This window comes from Camponotus floridanus, unplaced genomic scaffold (genome assembly GCF_003227725.1).
Source record: "Camponotus floridanus strain SB8 unplaced genomic scaffold, Cflo_v7.5 scaffold7, whole genome shotgun sequence".
Taxonomy (NCBI): domain Eukaryota; kingdom Metazoa; phylum Arthropoda; class Insecta; order Hymenoptera; family Formicidae; genus Camponotus; species Camponotus floridanus.
Window position 1 is genome coordinate 3,502,101 of NW_020229838.1, and position 27,303 is coordinate 3,529,403.

Consider the following 27,303-nt stretch of genomic DNA (forward strand, 5'->3'; position numbering starts at 1 on the left):
ATAATATAATAAAAATATAAATAATTTAATTAATAATAATTTATTATATAAAAATATTAGTATGTTCTCTCTTTTCACGCTATTATTTATTTATTTATTTATGTGTCTTCTTTTTCTTTTTCTCAACATCATTTATTTAGTTCACTCTAAATCAACCTTTTAAAATGCAAAAATAAATATAAAATTTGACTTCGGAAAAGTGCGGTAAAACAAGCGAATAAATTCAAATCATTAGCATAACAAAAGGTTCCGTGATATCAATCGTGTTGGGTATATTGCACCATCTAATAGGCGCTAAGCATTACGCTACTGTTTGACGAACTGCGCAACCAAGAATGATTGCTCGCTAGGGCGATGTACGAAAAAAAATCGATGCTAAATTAATCGATTTTTGAATATATCGATGTTGATTAATCGATTATTAACAAAAAGTATCGATGAATCGACTATTTTTCAAAAAGAGTGTTTTTTAAGGAGGAATTGTAAATGAAAGCAAATATTTGGTTTGTGAAATTACAATTTGCATTTTTATGAATTTCTTTGAACAATCACTATAAAAAAGTTTAATATAAGTTTAATATAAGATGATATTAACAATTTTGAGATTATATTCTACAGATTAAATCTTTATCTATACTTTAAAAATCTCATTGTAGACGACGCTTTATTACAATGAGATGTTTTGATAAAAAAAAAAAATAAAACTTCGATGTCTGACATAAAGAACCGAACATATCGATATATAGAATAGAATATATCGTAGAATATATCATAGAAAATATCGAATCGATTGGTATATCAATTGTTATAAATCGTACGCAGAATAATTCGTTCTTATAATTTAAAGGAATTAAAGAGAAAATTAGAGAGAGATTTTTATAAATATGAAAATTTCTATTTAAAAAATAATTTTAAAATTTATAAAATCTTCCCATACGTGTTTATATCTGCTTATTATTTTACACACCGGATATGAAATTCCGCAACCTTGTTATAAATGAATTTTATATTTGTATGTTTCAGAAATAGTTTTAACGACAACATAATAACGGATAATGATAACTCCGCTGCTGCACATCAATGCCATGGTGAGTGATAAAAACTTTTATTTAATTTTAAGGTAACGGTAGAGATTGTAAATATATCTGTTGCCTTAAAATGGATGAGCTAGGATAGATTAAATAACTTTTAATAAATTCGTTTGAAATGTATTGCAGCCATCGCGAAAATATTACAGTATATTAATCATAAAGAAAGAAGATCGAGAAAAGATCATTCTTGTAATTTTATCTAATTTATTGAAAAGAACATTAAAAATTGTATCAATTACATTTGATGCTAATTTATTCTTATAAAACGTATTTATCTATTCACTTATCTTAAATTTCTTATAGCTCGTCCATTATAGAATTTGTTGTAGATATTGTTTTTAAACTTAATGTAAAGCCAAATGATTAATTATTATAATGAAATAACTTGTAATATGATAAGTGTTATACACATATTAATCTTTTATAAATTTATTATTAACTCGCGCATCTGCAATCGAATATTCCGATTATTGTCGAATTATTTATTCGTCGCGTTTTCTCGCGAATTTTAAATCGCAATTTATTTAGTAATTTAATTGTTGATTTCGAAGTTTATTCTATTCATTTTGAATATTTCCTTCGATAATTTACACAAAATGCGCCAGTAATCCAAATACTTTCTTTTACAGTCGAAGAAACGATCAATAATTTTATTAATGATTCTTTTTCTTCTTTCACGATTATTTACATTATATAAAACTTATTAAATTCTATTGTTGCATATCTATTATTAATAATAAATGTCACGTAATTATCGATAACGCGGCGTTCGACTTTGGCAATATGAAATATAAACAGTAGCGCGCTATACGTTACCGCTTTGTCATTATTCGCACGGTGGCTCTCGAGTAACAAAGTAGTGGTAAGGGACGCTTCGTATACTGTAATTTTTTTACTAAACACGATTATGATTAGTATCGAAATATAATTTGCTATAAATATTAACAAAAATTAATTAACGACATGAAACACTGTATCACAACGATAAATATTTATCGAATCGTAATCATTTACTACCACGATTAAAAATTGAAAGGGGATATATAAAAGCGGATAAGAGAATTAAATATAATCTTCCGATCATCGATACTTATTATATTATTTCTTTAACAATATTAGAATTAAATATATTTCGATCAATGCTTTAAATTTTCTCCTTGTTAATTAAACAATATACAATTTAATCGAGAATCGATTAAATGATAGGAATCCAAGATATTAAATAATCACTTTGATGATTGCGATCTTCACGGACAATAATTATTATTTTAATACTTAGAGTCACAAATATATTTCATCCGTGTCACTTTATCTTGACAATCTAAATATAATTTGGATTGTGAGAGAACACGAAGTAAGACAATCGAATTATAGATGCAAATAATTAACATAACGAAAAGATTCGCGATAAATTGTTTAATAAATAATAAATTTTAATCAATAAATTAAAATACTTCCATAATTTAATATTCCGCGTTAATGTATATTTTATAATATATAAAATATTTCAGCAGCGAATTATCGAAAACACGGCGTTCGACTTTGGCAATATAAATTATAAACAGTAGCGCTCTATACGTTACCACTTTGTCATCATTCGCACGGTGACTCTGGAGTAATAAAGCAGTGGTGAGAAACGTTTCGTATACTGTAATTTTTTTACTAAACACGATTACGAATAGTATCGGAACATAATTTGCTACAAATATTAACAAAATTAATTAATTAAAAATTAATTAACGACATGAAACTGTATCGCAACAATAAAACTTTATCGAATCGCAATCATTCATTATTGCGATTAAGAATTGAAACAGGGAATACATAAAGAGGATAAAAGAATTAGTTATGTTATGATATCCATCATTGATGCTTATAATATTTCTTTAACAATAGAATTAACTATATTTCGATCAATGCTTTAAATTTTCTCAATCCTTATTAATTAAACAATATACAATTTAATCGAGAATCGATTAAATTATAGGGATCCAAAATATTAAATAATCACTTCGATAATTGCGATTTTTACGGATAATAATTATTATTTTAATATTTAGAATCACAAATATATTTCATCCGTGTTACTTTATCGTTTTACTTGATAATCTAAATATAATTTACGATATGAGAGAACGCGAAGTAAAACAATCGAATTATAGATACAAATAATTAACATAACGAAAGGCTCCGTGATAAATTGTTTAATAAATAATCAATTTTAATCAATAAATTAAAATACTTCATTAACTTAAGATTCTGCGTTAATGTATATTTTACAATTTATAAAATATTTCAGCAAATTATCGATAACACGGCGTTCGACTTTGGCAATATAAACAGTAGCGCCCTATACGTTACCGCTTTGTCATCATTCGCATAGCGACTCGCGAGTAATAAAGTGTGGTGAGAAACGTTTCGTATACTGTAATTTTTTTACTAAACACGATTACGAATAGTATCGGAACATAATTTGCTACAAATATTAACAAAATTAATTAATTAAAAATTAATTAACGACATGAAACTGTATCGCAACAATAAAACTTTATCGAATCGCAATCATTCATTATTGCGATTAAGAATTGAAACAGGGAATACATAAAGAGGATAAAAGAATTAGTTATGTTATGATATCCATCATTGATGCTTATAATATTTCTTTAACAATAGAATTAACTATATTTCGATCAATGCTTTAAATTTTCTCAATCCTTATTAATTAAACAATATACAATTTAATCGAGAATCGATTAAATTATAGGGATCCAAAATATTAAATAATCACTTCGATAATTGCGATTTTTACGGATAATAATTATTATTTTAATATTTAGAATCACAAATATATTTCATCCGTGTTACTTTATCGTTTTACTTGATAATCTAAATATAATTTACGATGTGAGAGAACGCGAAGTAAAACAATCGAATTATAGATACAAATAATTAACATAACGAAAGGCTCCGTGATAAATTGTTTAATAAATAATCAATTTTAATCAATAAATTAAAATACTTCATTAACTTAAGATTCTGCGTTAATGTATATTTTACAATTTATAAAATATTTCAGCAAATTATCGATAACACGGCGTTCGACTTTGGCAATATAAAATATAAACAGTAGCGCTCTATACGTTACCGCTTTGTCATCATTCGCACAGTGACTCTCGAGTAATAAAGTTGTGGTGAGAAACGCTTCGTATATTATAATTTTTCTTGTTAAACACGATTATGATTAGTCTTGAAACATAATTTGCTATGAATATTAATAAATGTTAATTAATTAAAAATTAATTAACGACATGAAACTGTAATGCAACGATAAATTTTTATCGAATCGCAATCATTCATTACTGCGATTAAAAATTGAAACAGATTATGCATAAAAGAGTATAAGAGATTATGTTTTGATATTTCGATCATCGATGCTTATTATAATATTTCTTTATAATATTAGAATATAATATTAGAATTAAATATATTTCAACCAATGCTTCAAATTTTTTCAATTTTTGTTAATTAAATACACAATTTAATCGAAATCTTATTATGTAAATTTAAATTTATATAGTATATTTTAAAATAAATTCCAAATTATATATATATTATATTATATATTATATATTATATTATTAAATGGAGTGAGAGTAAAGGATTTGAGAGCTTTTACTCTCACTCCATTTAATTATTTTTTATAGAGAGCTTATTAATTACAATTATTATATTATATTATATTATATATAAAAAAAAATTATATATAATATAAACCCTCCCATGGGGTACACCTTGTCGCGGTGGGAGGGCTTAGTACTTGGATGGTGTCTTGAGATTTATCTTAAATTTTTCTATTTATGATAAATCTTAAGGTGCTTGAAAGGGAAGCTAAGTACCCTTTCGCGTCGTCGGTGCCGTCAACGTGCCGCGGACGGCAAGCGTTTCGTTACCGCGTTTTCGCGTTGTAGTATTCTCGCGTCGTCGCGTTTCCGCGGAAATTTTGGACTTTTTCATATAAAATCTCAATTTCATTTATTGTCACGAGTCTCTACTTCCGATGCCAACTAACTGGGATGTTTCGAGTTTGCACACGTTGTTATGCAACGTACACTCGCGCTTCGTGCTTCGTACTTCGTCAAATGATTCGGCCCGAAATAGTTAGAACTCGATCGATTGCTCGGAATGGTCGTCAATGGGTCCCTTCTCTTTGCTCGTCTACCCTACAGCCACACGCACTGCGTGTGTTAACCCTGTCGAGGAGTCGAGTGGATTCCCCTAAGCATGATTTTCGCTCGGTAAAAGGGGTTGCCTCCCCATTTTTTAAATTGCTGAATGTTAGCATTTAAAAAATGTGGGTATCCTCTTCTTTTGCCGTCTACCAGCCTGGTGTAGCCATATCCTGCATTGCGGGAAACTTCGTGTTCCGGGCGAAGCACCTGAAATCATGCTTAGCGGGTCCAGGTTCGATACGAGATAGGATAATTATGCGCGAAAAAGAGCTGGTGAACTTTATTTTCCTCTATTCCTCAATCGTTTCGTCTTCTTTCCGGTTCGGGCCTAATCTTTGCTCGTTGTATCGTTGCACTCCCGACCTGTTGGCTCAAAGTTAAGTCTCGTAAATGAAATGAGATTTTCGCTCGTACCGAAACCGGGAGTGTCGTTGAAAGTATATATATATATATTAAATATATACATCGCGCGACCAAATTTTTAATCCGAATACCGAAGTAGTGCGGGAGTGCCGTTTAGTATCGCGCGTAAAATAACGAAAATAGCGATATAAAAATATCGCTCGTGAGTGCGGGAGTGCCGTTGAAAAAATCGCGCGCCAACAACATGAGAGGAGGAGGAGGCCTGGGAGAGGCATCTTGCATCGGCGGAGCAACCTGATGGTGAATATTTATTATTTGTATATCAATTGTTATAAATCGTACGCATAATAATTCGATCTTATTTAAATGAATTAAAGAGAAAATTAGAGAGAAAGATTTTTATAAAAGTTATATAAAACTTTTTAAAAAACTTTCTTAAAAAAACAGTTATTTAAAATTTTATAAAAATTTTCCACACGTGTTATCTCTGCTTATTATTTTACACATCGGATATAAAATTCCGCGCAATAAAAATTTGTTAAAATATTAATTGCATTTTGTGAACATTATTATAAATGAATTTTATATTTGCATGTTGCAGACAACTAGCTTCGATAACAACAACTCCGCTGTTGCGCATCAGTGCCGGTGAGTGAAAAAAACGTTTATTTAACTTTAAGGTAACGGATTCGTAGAGATTACAGATGTAGATGTAGATGTAGATGTAGATTGTAGATTGTAGATAAATCCGTTGCCTTAAAATGGATGAGCTAGGATGGATTAAATTAAATAAATTAAATTAAATAATTAAATTAAATTAATTTAATTAAATAGTTTACAAAGTTCTTTTGACTTATGCTTTGTATCTATTGCAAAAATATATTGAAATATTAATTAAAAAAAAAGAGATCAAGAAAAGATTTTTTTAAAGATTTTTTCTAATTTATTAAATAAAGGACACCCATTAATAATTATCAATTTTATCAATTTTTGATGTTAATTTATTCTTATAATACGCACTTATTTTCTAATTGCTCATAGCTCATCTATCATAGAATTTATTTGTAGATATTGTTTTTAAACTTTATTTTAACTTAATATAAAGTCAAATAATTATTAATTAAATAATTTGTAATATGATTAATAAACACATTAATTTTATATTTTATTATAAAATATAATTTATAGAAATTTGTAGTAATTTGGCTTTATTTTAGTTAAAATAAAGTTATATTATATTTAACGAACGATCGTGAAATCGAATACGATCGTTACAAAATGAGCATAAATATTTCACGCTCTTTTGCCGATAATTATCCGGCAAAAGAAGGAGTAATTATCTCCTTCTTCGATCTCTGATCAGAGATCGAGAAAGAAAGTGGCCAGGATCAACGAAAGGTAGATTCAACTGGCCTGAAAAGTACGGTTAGGGTACGCGGTTGGGGCACGCTGTTAGGACACGCGGTTAGGGCACGCGATTAGGGCACGCGGTTAAGGCACGTGACTAAAATATATACATGATTAGGTGAGGTGATGATTAGAGATAGGTTCCTCAAATCTCGAATAATTTTAGTTAATCAGGAAGTAGGGTTGTTAAGGTTATTAAGTAAAATCATTAAAATTCTTCTATTAATATTAGGGTTGTTAGGGCTCTTAAGATCATTAGAATTTTGTAATAATAGGATTGTTAGTGCTATTAAAATTATTAGAATTCTTTAATAATAGGGTTGTTAGGACTATTAAGGAAGATTCATTCTTTCTTTTAATATTCCAATAATCCTAAGGGTAAATTAAAATTATTTTCATTAAGTTGAATTTATTTTTAAAAACATTGTAAAAATAAATATAACATGTTTTAAAAATAAAAATGTTTTAAAAGTGAAATTTAAATTATTAAAATTATCTTCAGAAATATTAAAGAATTTGCATAATTATTAACGTTAAGAAATCTTAACATGTTATATTTTATTTTAAATCTTAAAGGTATTTGTGTATTAAATCAAATATAATATTAAATCCAAATGTTAATGCTATCAGTATCAAATTATTATATCTATGTTATTAAATATTTCAATAAATCGAATATTATTATTTGAGTATTATTATTAATAGCATCATAAATTTGTAAATTCTAAATTATAAATAGTTACAATTGTATTTTAATTATAATCTAACATTGATATTTTAATCGTAAAATACAATACAATTATAACTATAATTATATTATATGAAATTGTATTTACGATTATAAATTCTTATGTAAATTACACGAAAAGTTATCGAAAGTATACGTATAATGATTACATAATAATAATTAACATAATTAACATAATAGTAATTCATTAAATTAAAGTATTTGTTTCTGAAGTTTATATTTTTGGAATATTCATAAAAGAGTAACTGTTTGTATTTTTATGTCAAAGAGTCATTAATAAATTCCATTTATCTCGATCTGCACCGCTTCCATAGAAAGATGTAAGCCAACAGATGGAAGACGATGTAAATGACAGCCATAAGGATGATGTCGGGCCAAAAGTTGTGCTCGTTGAAATCGTAGCGATCCAGCACCTCGGTTCCTTCGGTGAGACAGGGTAGTTCGACCGTTTCGCAAGCTGTTTACAGCAGATTTTTATACATCTCATAAGAAAATATATATACATGTTGTAATGCCCGATGTAACTTACATATGTTGTGCACGCCTTCCCATTGGACAATAGTGAGAGTTTCCGTCGAGTGCAGCAACCAGGAGAAATATCTTACCCATCGTATATATACGGGCAATGAGCTGTCAATTATCGAATAAAGAGAACGATTAAAGGAAAGATTCTATGATATAAAATATAATGATATATGATATAAATCGCGGAATAAGAAGAGAGAAGCTACTTAGGATTGTGCAATAATTTGTCAAAATAATTGAAAATGAAATTATAATTAAAATCGTGATAAAATTGTTGATTTAATTAATAAATTTTTCTCGTTTAGGAAAAAAAGAGTTTCATCTCCTTTCTCTAAACATTCATCTTCTTTTTAATAACTTCTTTAAAAATTGACAGAAATATATTAAATATTTTATTATAACGGAAATATGTTATAATTTTATCTAATGATGATAAATACCTAAGTTTAATAAAAGGACCCATGGTTAGCATGAAAATGTAATCGAAAGGTACCAGATATGCCATTGCCAGTGGCATGCTTTTGTAGACGGCCGAGAAGAAGCATCCTAAGAAAAACAAAAAGTTTCATGAATAAATCTAGATTAGATTAGAACGATCAGCTAATGTCATCTTTGCTTACCGCAAGCGGTGGATACGTTCATCGTGAGTACAACTATCAGGATAGTCGAGCCGAAAGCGTCCATCGTAGGTCGTAATCCTGCGATCCAGTAGATAATCGCGGCGAATAGCATCGGCTCCACCAGCAGGCCCGGTATCTGAAAATTTCAAAATGCGTAATGCGCACGATTTTCGGGGAAAATAACGGATGATGATGATGATGATGATGATGATCTCACCAGCGACATCATTCGCGCCGCGTAGTAAAGATGAACGGGATACATGCCCGCCTTGTACTCGCGAAACAGAAGCGGCAAATCCTGCGGAATCAACGCCAAGGTCGCGTACATGGGAAAGAACGTGTTCTCGCTTACCAGGAGAAATATGACACCCTCCACAGCTTGGATGCCCAATTGATCGAGGTTAATGGCACCGACAAAGCACAGACCGGCGACCGTCGCGACGCTCTGCAATCAATTATGCGACTCGTCGTTAATTTTTTTTAGGCCACAGTAAAGCTTCTCTTGTACGTATTTTAGATTAGGATTTTATAATGGATTTTAATTATATGTATATATTTTTTAATTAATTATGGATATATATAGTGTTTCAAAATCAACAGATATTTTCGTAATAACAAATTTCTTTGGCTAATTTAGACTTTTTCGTAGCTAAAATATCGAGCAACATCATCATTTTTATAAGTTTCTAATTTTTACTATCATATTTTTGTAAATCTAATTAAATCTTATATTAAAATTTTATTAAGTAAACTCAATCAGAAATTAACTGAAGAATGCATTTTATTAGTTGCAGAAAGTTTAGTTTACAAAAAAGCTCTTTTTTTAATCAACTAACTAATATGTAAGAAATTATCGACATTTTTGCTTAAGAGAAATTGGCCAGAGAATTTGAGATTTTTTTATTAAAAAGACTTTCGATGGTTCTCGGACACTTTATATAGAGCAGTATTTTAGAAAAAAATTACACACACACATACGTACATATAGTTTTAATAATTATAAAAATTATAATTTTATTATTAAATACTAATCTAAAATATTTTTGCGATTACTTACGATCTTCTGCAATATCCTAATAAATTGTACCGAAGGATCCCGCAGAACTTGCAGAAATCCGCGATGAATTAGCCAATAAAGTCGAAGCCAGCAGTGCGGCTCTTTACTGCAATAAATTGCGTTTATACGAATTAAATGAAAAGAACGCAATTAAATCATCAAGTCATCCTTGAGATTTTCAATATAATTTTTGATATATATTTTTTTTGCGAAAAAAGGTACTTACAAGGAGCGTAATTCACAAGTATTTCCCTTGACCTAAAACAAAGAAATAAGGTATAATAAAATCTTTTTAATTATTTTTTTTTAAATTACTATAAATTATTTTCTTAATTAGTTTGCTTACAACGTGTCGCAATCGAATGTTATCAATTTTCTGTTGCAGCGTAACGTCGATCTCGTTGCACGCTTCGCTCGTGAGATACGCGTCGCAAATCTTCTGCGCGATTCTTCCGCTACCGTCCGCGTCGCCGGAAGCGATCGCTAAAGTTGCTACCAGGAAATCGGCCGGGTTATAATTGTACGGACACTCGTAGCCTTGGCTACGAATAGCAATGACAATGTTTTATTTTAATTTTCTAAGACAGCATCTCTCTAATTCAGATTAAAAAAAAAAAGGAGAAAGCACAGATAGTCATCATCATTTCTTTATATTTTATATTTTTACATTTTTATATTTTTAAATTTTTATATAAATTTTAAATTTTATATTTTATAAATTTTAATTTTAATTTTATATTTTATAAATTTTAATTTTTTTATAAATTTTAAATTTTATATTTTTTCAACCGTGAAATCTCATTCAGAAGAATCAATTGATAGTACTAGCTGATTTTTTAATGAAATCTTGCTGTTAATCAATGAAGCATAAGACAGAGAAGCAAAGTATGAGTACTTTTTACTCTTGCTTCAATCAGTGACTACTTTCACTGATTCAAGAGAGGATATACCTGGAGAAAAATCGTATCGCTTGCGTGGCGGTACCAGCGAATGCCACTCTACCGCCGGCTAGAAGGATTATACGATGAAAGCTATCAAAGATAACGGAACTTGGTTGATGAATGGTGCATAGGATCGTGCGATTTCTCGATGCGAAGGACACCATGTGCGAGACGAGGACGCCGGCCGAATGCGCGTCCTGTCCCGTCGTCGGTTCATCCAGGAACAGTACTTCAGGGTCCGTCAACAACTGCGAGGAGAGATTTTGTACAAAATTCGATTAGATGGCGATAAATACGCGTAGAAATGTATGTACTTCAGTAGCGAAAGCCAGTCTCTTCCTTTCTCCACCCGAGAGGACTTTGCCATCATCACCGCCGCCGATGCGAACATCGCGTCTCTCCTTTAGACCCACGTCCCTCAGCAAACGATCGATCTTTAGCCGAATGCTAGACACGTGGATTCTTCCGTCTAGTTTCATTCTAGCCTGATGAAGAGATACATGTTGAAAATGTGAGACGCTTGAGGGAAAAAGGAAAAAACTGAAGCTTACCATAAACCAAATGTGCTCGAGCACCGTCATTGTGTCGATAAACATGTCTTCCTGATGCATAAAGCCACTGTGATGTCTCATGTATGACGAGGTAGCCAATGCACCGTCGACGCGAATATCGCCGTGCACGACAATGTCGGCTGTCAATTTGCAAGCAAGAGACGAATTAAAAATATTATTAAAATTTAATAATATTTAATAATATTAAAAATATTCGGAGAATATTTAAACAATTTTAACTTGATATTTGATTTGAAGAATTTCTAAGAATGCTTTCAATATATTATTAAAATATAAAATCCTATGAGATTCTTTTAAAGAGAGAAAATAATTTAAATAAAAATAATTTAAATAAATACTTACATTCTGTGCGAAATGCCAGCGCCGTCATCAACGAGCTCTTTCCAGCACCGCTGCGTTATGAAGAGAAGGAGAGAGGATTTCAATTAGGAACGATACGCCAGTTGATCACAATTACGTTGATGACTGTAAATAATTTACCTGCCACCTAAAATCGCGGTTAGCTCGCCGGGTCGTACGACACCTCGGACTGAAAAAGAGGATGATAATCAAATCATATCATGCTGTTCTTATTTCATCTAATACACGTGTGTTGAATTACCGTTATTGATGAGCTGCTTGCTTACGGTGTGTCGGTTTCGATCCATCGCGTAAACGGACAAATTTTGCCAAGAAAGCATTTTGCACCTTTCCTACGTTGCTCTTGATATGAGAGAAAAAGAGAGAGACGAAGAAAACATAGTTGGAAATGATAAATAATTTTTTTAAAAAGATAATTTTCCTGTCTGAGTATCTCTTGCACGCAAAGAAAGAGAAAGAAATATTAACATTTCTTTTTTTCTCTCTTATCTTTTTTAGAAAAAAATCATTTTAAGGAAAATAGTGAAGAAGAAATGATGACCATTTTTTCGATCCAAATAAGCGATAAATTTATTTGGTATGATGATTTTTTCAATGAATAAGTGTTTAATTAAATCGATCAGATGATATGTCAAATATTTTTAACTGTTTTATTAAAAAGATTAAAACAGATATTGTAATTGATATATTATCTGGCCAAATTAATTGAAGATTTTATAATTAATTCGTTAAAAGAAATTGGTATACCATAAAATTTATGAATAAATTTATCGTTTTTATTTAAAAAATTCATCAATTACTTCGTCAAAAAATTCATCAATTACTTCACCATTTTTTCTCTCTCTCTCTCTCTCTCTCTCTCTATCTTTCTATTGCTTATTTTTTTAAATATTTTCACAATATGCGAATATGGTACAGGTATCAACTATATCCCGACAATTATAAGAACAAATTGATCGAAATAGTTATGCGATACACACAGAGTTATTTGATGCACTGATCTTGAAAACTTTGACGAGTAATGCGAAGGACGGGAAACCGACAACGAGACACGAGACGGAGATTGGCAACTAAAAGCAAGCGAGACTTGCAGGTTTCGCGTCATATTTGCTACCACCACTCGATGCACTTGATGCACTTCGCTTCCCTTCTTTAACTTTCTTTCTAGTTGAATATCATCGATGCGATCAATAGTTATCAATATTGAAAATTCGTCTAGAATTTATAAAAAAAAAATATATGTTATTTTTCCTTAAATATAACACTTTAAACGTATCAATTAGATTCAACTTTAACAAACTATATCCTTTCTCTATTAAATTTTTTTGGAACGCAAAATTATAACATCAAGTTTTCCTAATCGATATTGAAATTGAGACAGGTTAATGACCGGTGTAATCTGACACCGACGACTCTTGCAAATCAATATAGCTTATTCGCGTAGGACATCTACCCCGAGGCTTCCGGAAATTGTCCCCTTCGTTCGTGACTCAGGCTTTACTGTAATCGAAACCCTACACGTAATTGAACGTGGCCAATCCTCTATTGGAATTGTTACGCATTGTTTTCAACGATTGGCGTTATAGTTGAGCCAACAACTGCGTATCCTTCGTATCGTGTTGCCTATTTCCATCTGAATGACAATCTCGGCGTAATCAGTAGACCGCGAACAATATCGCAAGATCGGCAAACATATGAATGCATCAGGTTTTTTTACGATGCGTTCTCTCAAAGGTCTCCCAATGTTGTCTTCTACGTCCTATATATCTTTCCTTCGAACACGCGATCGCACGGTGTACATAGCAACCGGTTTGTAATAGTATCTAGACGCGAACGAAAGAGTGGTCAACCCCGATACAGGAAACGCCAACACATATGGTAGCTGCAATCGAGGGAGATGCATTTCTTCCAGTTCCTATTACGTCGTCTTTTTGCGGTCGGCGTGTGTCGACATCGATAGCCTGAATGAGACTCGTGAAAAAAATGTTTAATGGCTCTCATATTTGTAAACTTAAAAAAACCGACTCGTTCTCTTTTATTTCGAATATTTTTTGACAATGAAAGGGTTTTGATAATAAACATTCGAATTTTATTAAAAATACTTATTATAAAAGTATATTACAAGCGCAATAAGAGCAAAACTGTTCGTTCCACAGGACAATAATGATATACATTATTTCGAACGACGAGTTTTTGACAATAGGGCGAAAAACGCCAGGAGACGGAATGCCACGATAAGCGCGAACAAGCAGAGAATGTCCATCGAGAAGTCCTCCTCCCTGAAATTATAAGTTTGGAGAACGGTGCGTCCCGATTTCGGACACGTGATGTTGTTTGTGATGCACGCTATAGAGTCGATGTCTGACCACTGGTTGACCAAAAGAGCCTCGTTGCCGTAACGGTACCAGGACAGATACGAGAACCAGAGAAAATAGGACGGCACGGATCTGTCATACGAATATGTCAATCAGTTGTATCTTAAATATTAGTATAATGTCGGAAATAATTCTCGCCGATACTCACGCCGTATTTAGAAAGAAGCCGCCAAACAACAAGAATGGTATTATTACCGGAGGACCAACGGAGAGAGCTGTAGTCACGTTGTTGCTGATGCAGGATATCAGGTAGCCTGGGAATAAAATGAAGAGATTGAGCGCGAAGACGCGAGACCGTTTAAAGCTATCTTGTTTAGATAAAAAAAAGTCTATATATAATCAAATAAATATAATTATATATAAAATATATGAGATAAATATAAGAATAATTAAAAATAATTATGTAGAAGAATAATTTTTATATATTTTTTTTACAAACATTGATATTTGGAGAAGTTTAAAAATATTTTACTTTTTCTAAAAAAAAGAATGTGAAAAATAATTCTTATTATTTTTCCTGTACAGAGCTTATATAAGAAAAAGAAAACATATTTTATATTTATTATATTTGATTTATTATAATTATATTTGATTATATATGGACTTTTTTTACCGAACGAAGTCGACACGTTGGCCACAAGAGTTAATACGGAAGCGGTGATACAGAAATGCCTCACGTCGGGATAAAGACCGATCATGGGATAAACGATGATGGTAAACATCAGCGGTATCGCTAGGAATATTGGCGCTTCCGCCAGCGTTTTGCAGATAAAATAAACGTCGGTGCGATACATGCCATTTCTGTGTTCGCGAAGAAATATCGGTAATTCGGCGCAAAATACCTGTGGATACAGATTTTCGATCTTATTGGATCTTTATTAAGCATCTCTCTGACTGATATAAAAATTGTAAATTTGACTTATATCTCAAAATCTCACATTAATAACTGCGAAGACGTTCTGAAAAGTCATGCAGTTAAGGAAAACGAACAGAGCGCCGTTAATGTTCATCACGCCGTCCAGATCGATATGCTGGCCGAAGTAAGTGACACCGATCAATAGCGAGATCATCTGTGGCAAAAAATTGAAATTTCCTTTTTAATTTTCGTGAAATCTGTTGATATAATTTGTCATTTTTAATTTTATAAATAGAGCGAAGAAAAAGTATTTTTCATCATTTCACATAAAGACTGAAAGAACGAGGTGATACGAGGTGATACTCTCTTACATTGTTCGATAAAAATATCACTGATTAATATGATTGATCTTTAGTGAAAAAATTCCTCTGTTTCACTGATTATGTTAATAAAATTTCTCCGAAAAATCGGCAACTATTAATATTTGATTCTTGTCAGTAAGATTTCACTACTATTATAATTATAATTAAAGCCTCTGCTCTACTATAATGGCAATATATTGATTCTATTTAAGAGAGTTATGCCGTCAATTTTTGTGCTTGTACGGGAGAAAAACGCACGATAGTCTGTAGGAGGCGAACTTTGATGAGGATCGGTTCCTTGATCACTGACAACCAGGATCGCCATAGGACTGCGCGAAACTGCTCGCACCAGCTCGCCTTGTAAGGCGAGCGACCGGGATCTTTGGTGTAATACTTGAGGGAACTCTCGAATTCGCCATGGACTGTTTCTGCTTCTGTGACGACCTTTCTGCCATATTCGCTATTCCGGAAGGTATCGCACGTCGTTTTGATCGCGTGTCTGCAGGCCAACTCGCGTCCCGGTATCACGGCCAACATTTGCACGAAGTAATCGGCAGGGTTGTAGTTGTTGGGACAAGTTGCGCCAAGCCTGGGAGATATTATACATCGTAACGGATGAGCTTTCATTTTTAAAAATACAAATCTGATAGTTTTATTTACTTTACATTTAAGCTTACGTCTTGAAGAAGGAACAAGCTTGCGCGGTGGTACCCATGAAGGCGACTCTTCCTTCGGCCATCAACAGAATTTTATCAAATAGAGCGAACAGCTCCGACGAAGGTTGATGTAAAGTGACGACAATCGTTTTACCATTTGCTGTTGGAATTTGTTTATTATGTCTTTATACCGCGAGATATAACGAGCTCGCAGCTCTTATCGCGGCTCACTCACCCGCCAAAGCCTTCAAGATAGAAACAACTTGATGAGCCATGAAGGAATCTAAGCCGGATGTCGGCTCGTCGCAAAACATAAGCGGCGGATCGGTCAATACTTCGGAAGCGAAGGATAATCTCTTCATTTCACCGCCCGAAAGACCCTTTAGTTTACCGGGTATCCCTATCGTGGTGTTTCGACATTTCGAAAGGGCGAGCTGCTTATGAAAGAAACATTGAAAATTGACGGTACTTATTCCAAGTATTTATAATAATTGATACTGAATTAATTAAAAGACTTATCTTATAATAAAGTTAATTTTTAATAAGTTTTAAATATTTTAAATTTTTAATGTTTAAATATTTTTATAAAATCTATTAATTTTTATTAATAATTAATTTTATAATATAATAGTATGTATAATATAATATATAAGGTATATTAAACAAAATATAATATAATATATATTATATTATACTATAAATAATATACTTTATTAAAATATATATAATTTTTTAAATAAATTTTTAATGTATAAAATGTATAATCGTGAAGAGGAAAATGGACTATATGTATATGAGCATCCTGCTGCAGGATTCCTGCATCACATTACCTCGTCGATGACCTCATTGACCCGCTTGATCCTCTGGTGACGAGGTATGTGCCGATCCATCCGCACCGTCGCCTGAAACATCAAGTGTTCTGTCACTGTCAATGTGCCAATAAATAAATCATCTTGCTGTACATAAGCCATCCTCGAGGTGAGGACGTCCGGCGATGTCCTCCGACCGTTGGCGGCCATTAAACCGGACGCGGACACTCCGCGTGTCGTGCGAAACGTCAATGCGTTTAGTAAGGTCGTTTTGCCTGCACCTGATGCGCCCATGATTACGAGTAATTCGCCAGGATAGGCCACTCCGCACACTAAAAAGAATGCCGATTTATTTTCTGAAATATGGAAGAACTCCGTATGTACACATACATATATATTTTACAAGTCTAAAAATAGTCTATATGGGATAATCATACATAAATATATATATTTGATTAAATATATATAATTATAGAATATATAGAATTTTTTCCTCTCCTTTATATATTTTTTGTCAATTTCTACAGAAAATATAATTAGAATAATAATAAAAATAAAATTTAATAATAATAAAATAAATAATAAAAATAAAATTTGCGATTAAATTATATAATATTCTATATATAAATTATATACGTATAATTCCATACACACACATAATGATATATATAAGAATGATTGAAAAATAATTAAAAGAATAATTTTCGCTTAATTTGTTTAGAACAATTGAAATGTTGCGACTAAATTATAATATTCTATACGTAATTATATGTAGAATATTTAATTGTAAACTTTAAGAGAAACAATGCAAAAATTATTTTTTAATTATTCCTTTTTTTATAAACAGATAGAGTATAATATAAGAGAAAGAAAACATGTATGGACTTATTCATATACATTTATATATGATTACATATGGACTTTTTTTACTGGGAAACTGTCGCGAATATAGAAGAAGAGTCGTTCTTTTTACCATCCTTTAATATGTGCTTTTGGGCGATGGACCTACTAGGTCTGAACATCAATCGATCCCAGATCCTGTCGGTTTTCGTGCTATAATAGACATTTACGTCGTTCCACGTGTACGTGATTCTGTCGGTGGAGATTTCGCTGTTAAAATTCACGCCTGTCGGCGCATTCGAAATCGGTTTTAGACTAAAGGAATTCTCGGGGCTTCCGTCGTGCAATCTATCCCTTTCGTTTATTTCCTGTAACAATAGAGCTTCTATTTTCTTTCTACATATTTTAATGTAAATAATAACGTAAAAATCCATGCAAAAGCATGGATTAGTAAAAACTAATTACGTTTCATTGCTTAAATTGTTTCAATCTACTATGTTTTTTTAATATTTCTTTCACTAATTTTGAGATTTTTTTCTGATAAAAACTTTCGAAACTCATTTTTTATTGTATATTTTAAATTTTTAACATCTTTCGAAATGTAATAAAAAAAGCTTCGAATTAAAAATTATAAATATATATGTTAAATATATAAAATATAAAATTTTTGCGCATAATTGCATAAGAAACATGACATTTTTTCTTCATTTATCCAAATCATTTTTCGAGTAATTCTTTATCATTGATTATTCTCTTTCTCTCTCTAAAATTTGATTTCTTTCGATGATATATTTGTTAGAGATAAAGAAAGAATTAATAAATTGATTTTATACAAAAGTCTGATATTTAGTCGGTTAATTTGCGATTAAATTGATCGATTTTGCTCGAATTATAATTTTGACACGCAGTCGTTCTCGGTAGAATCGGAGGCACGAAGCCATATTAAGACGTAAATGTCGTCGATGCTGGGGTTTAAAAATGACATTACACGATGCATGTGCATGAAAATGAGATATGTAAAGATAAAAGATAAGCTCGAAGAACCGAACGGAAAACAATCCAACTGAAAATGATTTCGATTTAATTAATTTGTCGTTTGCATTTATAAAATAAATAATTGGATCATATTCTGCTAATCCTACTTACAAAGGAGATTGCATGATAAGTGACCCTTTGACTTTTACCGGCGGAAGTCGTCGGTGTCGTGGATATCAACGGCTCCGTTTCCTCGGTAGCAGTCATTTTTTTGGATGACTATGCTTGCTTAATCTTTCTCTTTTCTCTCTTCCCACTGACAAGTACACTCGATTAAGAAAAAAAAATTGTACGACGGGATATTAATTACAGATAGTAGTAGAACATGTTTATACTCGCGTGATGTAACTTATGATAATTTTTGTAATGGAAAGAACGCAACGGTTTCGAAATCGGTTTTATTTACAGTAGACACCGATCAATATATACAGATCTCTCTCTATGCGTACATTGTACAAAATTACAATATTCCAATATCGTTGCGAGACGATGAAAAAGAAAAAAATTGCGAGAGTGAAATGTGGTCGCGTGTGTGTTGGAAAACCGCGCACGAGACAGTCCGGTGTAGAGCTACCAGAAGAACGAGAGAGCCCGTCTTCTTTTTCTCGCGGTATCGCGGATGCGTGTACGCACCACCTGCGTGTACTACGCGAGAACGACAATATATATCGCGCGCGAATCGGTCGTGAGGAACGCCCCTCTCCGTCGGTTTCCATCGCGTGCACAGTCACCCTATCTCTCTTTTTACAGTCCCTCTAGTCGGGCTTATTTTCGGACAAATTCTTCCATAAAAATTAAGAGCACGCGGTATCGAAATCAAACTCGATCGAGGGATTTCAAGATGTACACACGTAAATATATCTAACGCTATATGTATATTATGCGTGTGTGTAGGGTGTCAGGGCAATCTCTTCCCCCCAAAAAAGTCTCTTGTAGCTTACCTCGACAGCTTTTCAAAACACTATAATAAAGTATTTTTTCATCGAGTACTACTACTACTACTTTTTACTTACTACTAGTTTTCTAGTTATGAAGCTTGATATAATCTCTTAATTTTACATAAACCATAAAATATATATATATTTAGTAAAATATTCATTTTTCGATCATCTTATCTTAACATATTTACGTACAAAATAATGAGAGGAATCAATTGGTGTAAAGAAAACACATAATTGTTTCAAGGAAAAAATATGTAATTTGAAATTAATAATTAAATATTTTTTTTTTCGAGACAATTATGTGTTTTCTTTACACCAATTGATTCCTCTCATTACTTTATACATAAAAGTATTAAGGCAAGATAATCGAAAAATGAATATTTTACTAGATATTTTATGGTTTATGTAAAAATTAAGAAATGATTTCAAGCCTTATAATTCTAAAAGTACTCGATGAAAAAATACTTTATTATAATATTTTGAAAAGCTCTCGAGGTAAGCTTTTTTTGGGAACAGATTGCTCTGACACCCTGTATATAAAGAATTACTTTAAACAATTTAAATAATGTATTAGTTAAGAGAATGAGGATGATGTTGATGATGATAATATGGATATGCGACATTGTTTGACGCAGTCTGCAACATTGTTTCTTTCCTAGAGTGTATTAGAGATCATTATCTTATCTTACATTATGTGTTTGTGGGAGAGAAGAGCGCGCGGTACGGTGGCGTCGTCGTTTTAGAGCTATTTTTTTCATGAAAGCGTAGCAATCTATTATGTAGGACAGCGCTGAAGTATGAATGTGGCCTTACTGATTCAATTACATCGCTATATGTGTGGATTGCGGTATATTTATCAAAATTTTATATGTATATGTAGTGTGGTTTCGTGTTTTCATGTATCTATATATGCATGTATCTCAAACACGATATCACACGCATGATATAATAATAGGAAAGATTTCACTTGTCATCGACATGAAATATCATTTCTTCTTGCTCTCGAATAAAAAATTAATCTTCGACACGGAAAAGAATATTTTCAGTCGGCAGTTACGCAAATCACTGCAGTTAATTTCGCGCTTAATTGATATTCAAAGAAGAAATAGATTATCCCAGGATCAAGATTATGATTGCCCGAGATTAATCATGATATTTTCATCGATACTGCTTCGTCCGGTCACAGTTTCGCAAAATAGATATTGCTTTGGGTTATCACACACTGTCATTGCCAATGGACGATGCGGAAGAAACCGTATCGTCCATTATTGAAACAATCACCAAGCTTCTTTTCGAATTATAAAAAACGTTGCGACGCGTGTTGCATTTTTCTGTATCACATTTGACAAAACGAAAGTCTTTATTTTGTCACACATTTTTGTTATAATTAAAATCGGCATATCTCTATCGTTGACGAAAATAATGTAAGACTTTTATGATTTATTTCGTTACAAGTAAATAATTCGTGTATCAACCATCACATAGATCTCTTGGCGTTTCACTATAAGTATTTTGGATGCAATATCCAATTTTTTAATGAAATAAAATCAGTTTCTAATTTTACACGACTTCAAATTTAAGATCGCTCGACGGAAACTTAAACTAGACTTTAGCTGAGCGAAACTTAAAAAGTATTCTGTTCAGTGATATGTACCGTACGTCCGTCATTGAAGAACGTATTTTACTATACCGAACATAGGCATATATATACGGCACCGACTGTTCATGCTGCGTAGAGTAATAAGGCTCTGAAAAAATGTACGAGCCTAACATATTTTCGAGTCTGGAGAGACAATTTTCGGATAGTACGACGTTCACTGACGCTAGCAGCAGCAACAATCGATTTTAAACAGTCTCAATTGTATACTGGTTACGATCGTCAATTTTTTAATCCTAACGACAGTATTGGAGTTATGGAAACGACAGTCTTTACTAGTTCACAAGTAGTGTCCCAGACAGGCAATCAATCACGACGTACAAATGTGTCAGAATGTACATCTTAACATTGATAACGCGCACTATTCAATGATGTCGTAATTGCATTCTTAAGTTTTCAAGACTTATCGCGCAAAGTGCGATTGTCGTCCTTCACGTAGTCTTATTATTCTTAGACATATTATGCGACGCCCAATTTAACGACGTTTTCCACGAATTGCAAAGAGCCTCATCGAATTTACTCCTAAAGTGCTTTTGTGCTTCGTTTTCGGACATTTCCAGGACCTAGAAAAATATTTAAATGTAGATATCATTTAAATGTATCGTCTTTATTGTTGTAGTATATTAACGATTGTATCTTGGCGACCATACTTACCAAAGTATCTCTAAGATAATTCAGATCTTTCTCCGATGAGAGTTCAGGCAATCCAGTAGATATCATCATAGCGAATAGGGACAATATAAGACCCCCGTGTTGACGCAATATCAAAAAAGCTTGCTCGCAATAACTCTGAAATCTTTGAAATTCGGCGGCGTGACCCTTTTTCGTTTGGCCCTTATTTATAACGTGTACAAAGTCGTTGGTTAAAACAAAGGGCACGCGTTCGCGTCTGAATCCAAACTTCTCTTTAAAGTGACCCAAGATATGACCGAAATCGACGTGAAACAACTGTCCAGTCTTCTTGACCATTATATTGTCAGAATGTCTATCGGCTATTCCAAGAACGTAAGTCGCGACGCAGTAACCTGCACAACTCAAGGTAAATTCCTCGATCGCTTTGTTCAATGCCGTTTCCGTATGATTGTGGTCCTTTAGCCAAGCTAACAAAGAACCTCTCCTATAAAAAAAAAGCAAAAAAAGAATTTTTGTCGTTCGTATTTCCGACGCCGCATGATGTGTCTGCGGGTTTTACTCACCTGAAGGCTGCTGTCGCAGAAAACGTGCCTTTTTCTTTCTGGATATTCGCGATCGTTTCTGCATTCAACACTACTTCTATCATTCCGACTCTATTCTCTGTGGATATGCAACCATACGGATTCATACGCAAATCCAAGCCCTCCTTTTTCCAGAGCTTATCCATAATACGTAGCATTTGAAGTGTCAACATGTCTTGTCTCAAGTCATCTCCATGTTTGAGGATTAAGTAAATATCTTCACCGAAAGGATCGCTATTTTCGAAAACTAGCCAGAGTGGTCGCATCTTACTGTCCATCACCCGACACTTTTCAATTCTAGAACAAAGAGAGAAAAGCAATCAAGAAGATTTAAAGTGGGACTTGCATTTTCATAAGTTTTAAAAACAGCTCACTTGATGCGATTCCACCTGAAACGTGGATCGAGAGGATTAAAAACATTGGATATCGCCTCTTGGCAGTGCGGTTCCTGAATAAAATCCTGAAAGCCCTGGAGGGCCGTTTTACGATCTTTTTTTTGTTTTACTTGTTCCGAAACGCTTCTCAATTTATCCAAGCACTTGAGCTGCTTGAATAACGATCGCATATGCTGTTGGCTTCCTCTACAGTACGCTTCTAATATAAGACCGAAACGAACTGACACCGAACCGACTTGCATCTCTGACCTAATTTTTATAAATTGAGCAAATAAGAGACGAGAATATATAGATAAATCTGAATAGTGCATATGAAACTGCAACTAACCTGAGATGCCAAAATAAATAGTGTCCTATTCTTCGATTATTCAGTGCCCGTTTCAATAGAAATTCCGTCAAAGGGCACGCCAGATAATTTTCATGTTTTAAAGCTTGAGCGAGCTGCAGCAAATAAAGACTGAGATCATCATCGGTGACGTCCTTTAAACAATGGACTGCAAAATTTCGAACGTTTTGATCCGCATAAGCATAATCTAATAATTCCAAAGCCTTCTCCGCCGGCAATTTTGGCCATTGTTGTATAAGTGCCGTAGCTTCCGCGACTTCCCTGCAAATATTCGCAATTTTCGATTCATGTATATCGTTCATAGGCATTCAATTAATATTAATCAATATCTAACCTATGATCATTCCATTCTACACATTGTAATAATTTAGCTAAAAGCGTTGGAATTTCACGAAGACAATGATGCCTCAACATCCACATTGTCTTCTTTTCTTGCTCGTGTAATTCGTGCAATGGATCCCGGTCAGCTAATAATCTTAATTGTTCCAATTGTTGACTAACATCAGATTCTTGATTCAATTCGTCTTTAACCGGACGTTCGTTTGATTGTTCTCGCAATGTTTGGGCGTATTCGACCATTTTTTCAGGTGTAGGATAAAGAACGCATTGATCCTTTCCATAACTGAAATAGTAATTAGATAAAATAGATACATAACACAAATACTATTTCTCACATTATGTAAATTACAAAATATGTAGTTACTTTGGAAACGTTAACATGAGAGCAGCTGCCCTGTCTATATGAGGATTCGAGACCACTGTTCCAAGAGGATGAAGTAAATCGTCGTTTTGTATATCTTCCGCATAAGTCCATGTATACAATGTCATAGCACCGGTTTTCAACTGGGATTTAAAATCATATATCGTTGTATTTGCCCAACATAAAGGATTTATAAAGAACTCCTGTTTCGAATCCCTGACCAGTTTTCTGCTCTTCAAGCCTTTTGCAGTCTTGCTGATTTCATACAATACAAAACACAGCCGTGCCATTCGCGGTATATCTCTGACTTTGATGTCAAACTTGAGACTTTCTTCCCATTCGCAACTACCATCGGAATTTACAATAATTTCTTTGGTTTTTTGACTTTCGCAGAGCGATTTTCCACCGTGAAAAAGTCCAGCTTGCAGTCCAATCTATGTATAAAACAAAGAATCAGACTCATACGATAGTTTTTGATGGATTTGTTTCTTAAAAAAAATTTTTAAATAGATTGTAATATACCTCTACAGTACGTTGAGCGGCGTCGCAATTAAGTCGGGAAATTTTATTCACAGTGAAAACGAATGGCTCCTCGAGTTTCCACGCCGAAATATGCTTGCCCTTTTTGCGCAACGTTAACGTGGAAGACGAGGGTTTCGTACGCTGCAACGTGTCCATTTCCGGATTGTCGATTGCATTATCTTGGTCCACAGGTACGCTCTGTTTGCTGAGCGTAACTAGCGTCGGTACAATGTCTTTTGCTAGGCAATCTTGAATATAGTTAAACTGTATGAGCGGAATATTGTCGCCGATCAAGTACTCCTCCTGTCCGCAAATCTTAAGCGTAAAGTCGTTTGGTTGTTCACCCCGAGTATTGAGAGTGTTTGCTCTCTTGTTCAAGATTATCTCGAGCAATTCAGGTGGCGTAGTGGTATGTGCTATTTGAAAGGTAAATGCTGTCTGGAATAATATAATTTGCCATTTTAGCAAGATATGTTGGAGAAGAGCGAAAGAAAATGTGGAAATTATTTGATCTTACCTCTGAGTTTTCGAACTTAGTAACTAAAACGATATTTCCGTCCTTCAAACGAATTTCAATATTTTTAGGTACAGTCGGCGCTGCTACTCTCGATGGAAACTGATAATGCACCTTTTCCGTCCAGCTTTTCTTTTGTCTACCTAAAGCTACGTCATCCCCCAAGAGACGCATTTTCCATCTAAAGTCATTGACCTCGGAATTTTTCAGGGCAGCAAACTCATGCAGACCTTTACCGATTAAGACACCAATTTGTGAATCTAAATTCCTATCGCCTTTACCTTCACGTTCTATAACTCTTAACACCGAACAAAACGGCTTTATATCACAGAGACGTCTCGTTTCATCTCGCAATTCTTCTATCTCTGCATTTGAATTGATGCACGAAAATACATAGGACGGTGCATCCTTCAACGTTCCATGAAGAGGGTACTTACTAGCCTCATCCCACAGATCCTGTCAAATGTTTGAAACATATTTTTGTGCATCATGTTGATCATTTTAATGTTTCGACTCTCTCGCATTGAACACGCATAATATGTTTTTCCCTTGTATACATGTGTACTTGCCCAGCAGTTGCATTCAAATAAGTACAACATACGTATACGTTCTTCTCATATATATTAATATTTTCTCAAACTAATAATAACACAGGCTATTATAATTACATCTTGAAATAAATTTTTCCATTCGACTAAATACATACATGTTCCAAGATGCTAGAATCTAGTTTTATTCTTTATTTTTAGGTACTGTAGGCGTTTTTGCGCTACGCAATGCAATCAGAGTACGAGAATATATATACATTTGAGGCGAATTAAAGGGAAAAGACGAAATCGCGCAATGACAGAAGAGATGTCTGCATTGTACGTACACTCAACAAGACGCTTACCTCCTTGATCTGGTCCAAGGTAATATTGCGATTGATCTCAAACGGTATGACAACACCGTTTGGCATGAGGCACGTGAGTTCCACCACCAAGGGCTCATCCCCGGGCCTCTCCGCCCAAAAGTTGTATTTGTATGAGCTCGGTATGGCACCGTGCACCATGATGAATAGGAAAACTCGGAGCGACTCTTTATCAGGCACAAGTTAAACGAATCGCACGCACGTACGGTGGGCGAGCACCACGTACATACGTCGATCCACTTTCACATCACGGAAAGACGTCGTGGTGACGGGAGAGGCGTCAATCAAAAATAACTCCCCGACTATCGTCTGTGCCGTCTGATAAATCTCTGGTTCATCTTTCCCATTTGCGATGGGAAAGCTGCTGGCTGCCCGTGGCGCGAGATAGTTTCGTAACGTCCAAGAATTCGCGGTACAGTGGAAAGATATATATGTGTGCATATATGTATATATATAAATATATATGTACGTATATTTATATATATACATGTATCGCTATCTACTTCTCGCGGCGAGATACTTCGCGTCTGTTCGCGATGCAATCGCAGACGGATTCGCTTCGCATCCGCGAGATGCAACGGACCTCTTCCTTTTTTTTTTCCTTGCTTCCTTCAAACAGTACCGATATCTCGTACGCGTGCCAAGATACAAATAACCATTATCCACACGTAATAACAAAACATGGTTCCGCTATTATTTACCTCGCGTTCAATCAGCAGCAGCTGCTGCGAGCGGATGTCCTGTGAGATGCGCTTAAACATCCTTCGCGCAGGCTCGAGCCGCGCTCCGATTGGCTCTCTCGGTCGGATAATTTCTCGTATATTCCAGAAAATGTATTTCGGAAAAGAGAATCCTTTTATACATTAAATATATCGTCCTAAATATTCTGATTGGTCAATCGAAGCGTTCGTAACGTAATAAAAAAATAAATATAATGAATAAATAAATATAAAAGTAAATATAATGTAAAATACAATAAATATATAACGAATTAATTTAGATAAAAAATGAGGAAATAGACATATTTTAAAAAAATGTATAAACAAATAATCAATATATTGATTATTTGTTTATACATGTTTTTTAAATATATCTATTTCCTTATTTTTTATCTACATTTATTTGTTACGTATTTATTATATTTTATATCATTTATTTTTTCTCACCAATCAGAATATTTAGGACGAAGTTTCCTTAGCCCGATTGGAGGCCAAACGCCTCGTTTGTCATGTGAGAGCAACATTAGAGTCTGTTCTTT

The 27,303-nt window shown here is 33.3% G+C and overlaps 3 protein-coding genes across 4 annotated transcripts; all 3 read right to left on the minus strand.

The window, feature by feature from the left end:
- Positions 1 to 8,066: 8,066 nt before the first annotated feature.
- On the minus strand, positions 8,067 to 12,982 carry LOC105253111 (protein scarlet). Its single transcript, XM_011260916.2, has 15 exons — positions 12,894 to 12,982; positions 12,155 to 12,255; positions 12,034 to 12,082; positions 11,896 to 11,945; positions 11,533 to 11,672; positions 11,296 to 11,466; positions 10,991 to 11,229; positions 10,387 to 10,582; positions 10,267 to 10,298; positions 10,041 to 10,146; positions 9,201 to 9,428; positions 8,984 to 9,119; positions 8,804 to 8,909; positions 8,368 to 8,468; positions 8,067 to 8,295 (listed from the first exon to the last, which is right to left on the minus strand). Exons 2-15 carry the CDS (start codon positions 12,231 to 12,233, stop codon positions 8,126 to 8,128), a joined length of 1,803 nt encoding a protein of 600 aa, XP_011259218.1. The 5' UTR covers positions 12,234 to 12,255; positions 12,894 to 12,982; the 3' UTR covers positions 8,067 to 8,125.
- Positions 12,983 to 14,040: 1,058 nt separating this feature from the next.
- On the minus strand, positions 14,041 to 19,943 carry LOC105253110 (protein white). Of its 2 annotated transcripts, none has more exons than XM_011260915.2 (10): positions 18,958 to 19,943; positions 17,945 to 18,179; positions 16,993 to 17,303; positions 16,398 to 16,596; positions 16,184 to 16,322; positions 15,765 to 16,095; positions 15,227 to 15,358; positions 14,902 to 15,130; positions 14,437 to 14,542; positions 14,041 to 14,360 (listed from the first exon to the last, which is right to left on the minus strand). In XM_011260915.2, the coding sequence occupies exons 1-10, from the start codon at positions 19,051 to 19,053 to the stop codon at positions 14,087 to 14,089; spliced, it is 2,052 nt and encodes a 683-aa protein (XP_011259217.1). In that variant the 5' UTR covers positions 19,054 to 19,943; the 3' UTR covers positions 14,041 to 14,086. The 2 variants fall into 2 exon arrangements, with proteins under 2 accessions (XP_011259217.1, XP_025269536.1); XM_025413751.1 differs by having other exon boundaries at positions 16,398 to 16,599.
- A 756-nt stretch (positions 19,944 to 20,699) lies between these two features.
- Positions 20,700 to 26,777, minus strand: LOC105253109 (phosphatidylinositol 4,5-bisphosphate 3-kinase catalytic subunit delta isoform). Its single transcript, XM_011260914.3, has 10 exons — positions 26,028 to 26,777; positions 25,139 to 25,591; positions 24,622 to 25,059; positions 24,103 to 24,533; positions 23,734 to 24,021; positions 23,382 to 23,660; positions 23,033 to 23,302; positions 22,641 to 22,955; positions 22,099 to 22,561; positions 20,700 to 22,007 (listed from the first exon to the last, which is right to left on the minus strand). The coding sequence occupies exons 1-10, from the start codon at positions 26,184 to 26,186 to the stop codon at positions 21,876 to 21,878; spliced, it is 3,228 nt and encodes a 1,075-aa protein (XP_011259216.1). The 5' UTR covers positions 26,187 to 26,777; the 3' UTR covers positions 20,700 to 21,875.
- Between the last annotated feature and the right edge of the window lie 526 nt (positions 26,778 to 27,303).

What these genes read in the sequence shown, in the direction of transcription:
- LOC105253109 (XM_011260914.3), bottom strand. Translation starts at nt 26,186, where the DNA reads ATGGTGCACGGTGCCATACCGAGCTCATACAAATACAACTTTTGGGCG. An exon ending in GTAGAATGGAATGATCATAG is followed by an intron (nt 23,661 to 23,733) that starts GTTAGATATTGA and finishes GAATATTTGCAG; the next exon opens with GGAAGTCGCGGAAGCTACGG. An exon ending in ATTATCTTAGAGATACTTTG is followed by an intron (nt 22,008 to 22,098) that starts GTAAGTATGGTC and finishes ATATTTTTCTAG; the next exon opens with GTCCTGGAAATGTCCGAAAA.
- LOC105253110 (XM_025413751.1), bottom strand. Translation starts at nt 19,053, where the DNA reads ATGACTGCTACCGAGGAAACGGAGCCGTTGATATCCACGACACCGACG. An exon ending in CTTATCATGCAATCTCCTTT is followed by an intron (nt 18,180 to 18,957) that starts GTAAGTAGGATT and finishes CTATTGTTACAG; the next exon opens with GAAATAAACGAAAGGGATAG. An exon ending in TATCTTGAAGGCTTTGGCGG is followed by an intron (nt 16,323 to 16,397) that starts GTGAGTGAGCCG and finishes AAATTCCAACAG; the next exon opens with CAAATGGTAAAACGATTGTC.
- LOC105253111 (XM_011260916.2), bottom strand. Translation starts at nt 12,233, where the DNA reads ATGCTTTCTTGGCAAAATTTGTCCGTTTACGCGATGGATCGAAACCGA. An exon ending in CAAGCAGCTCATCAATAACG is followed by an intron (nt 12,083 to 12,154) that starts GTAATTCAACAC and finishes CCTCTTTTTCAG; the next exon opens with TCCGAGGTGTCGTACGACCC. An exon ending in CGGCGCGAATGATGTCGCTG is followed by an intron (nt 9,120 to 9,200) that starts GTGAGATCATCA and finishes TGAAATTTTCAG; the next exon opens with ATACCGGGCCTGCTGGTGGA.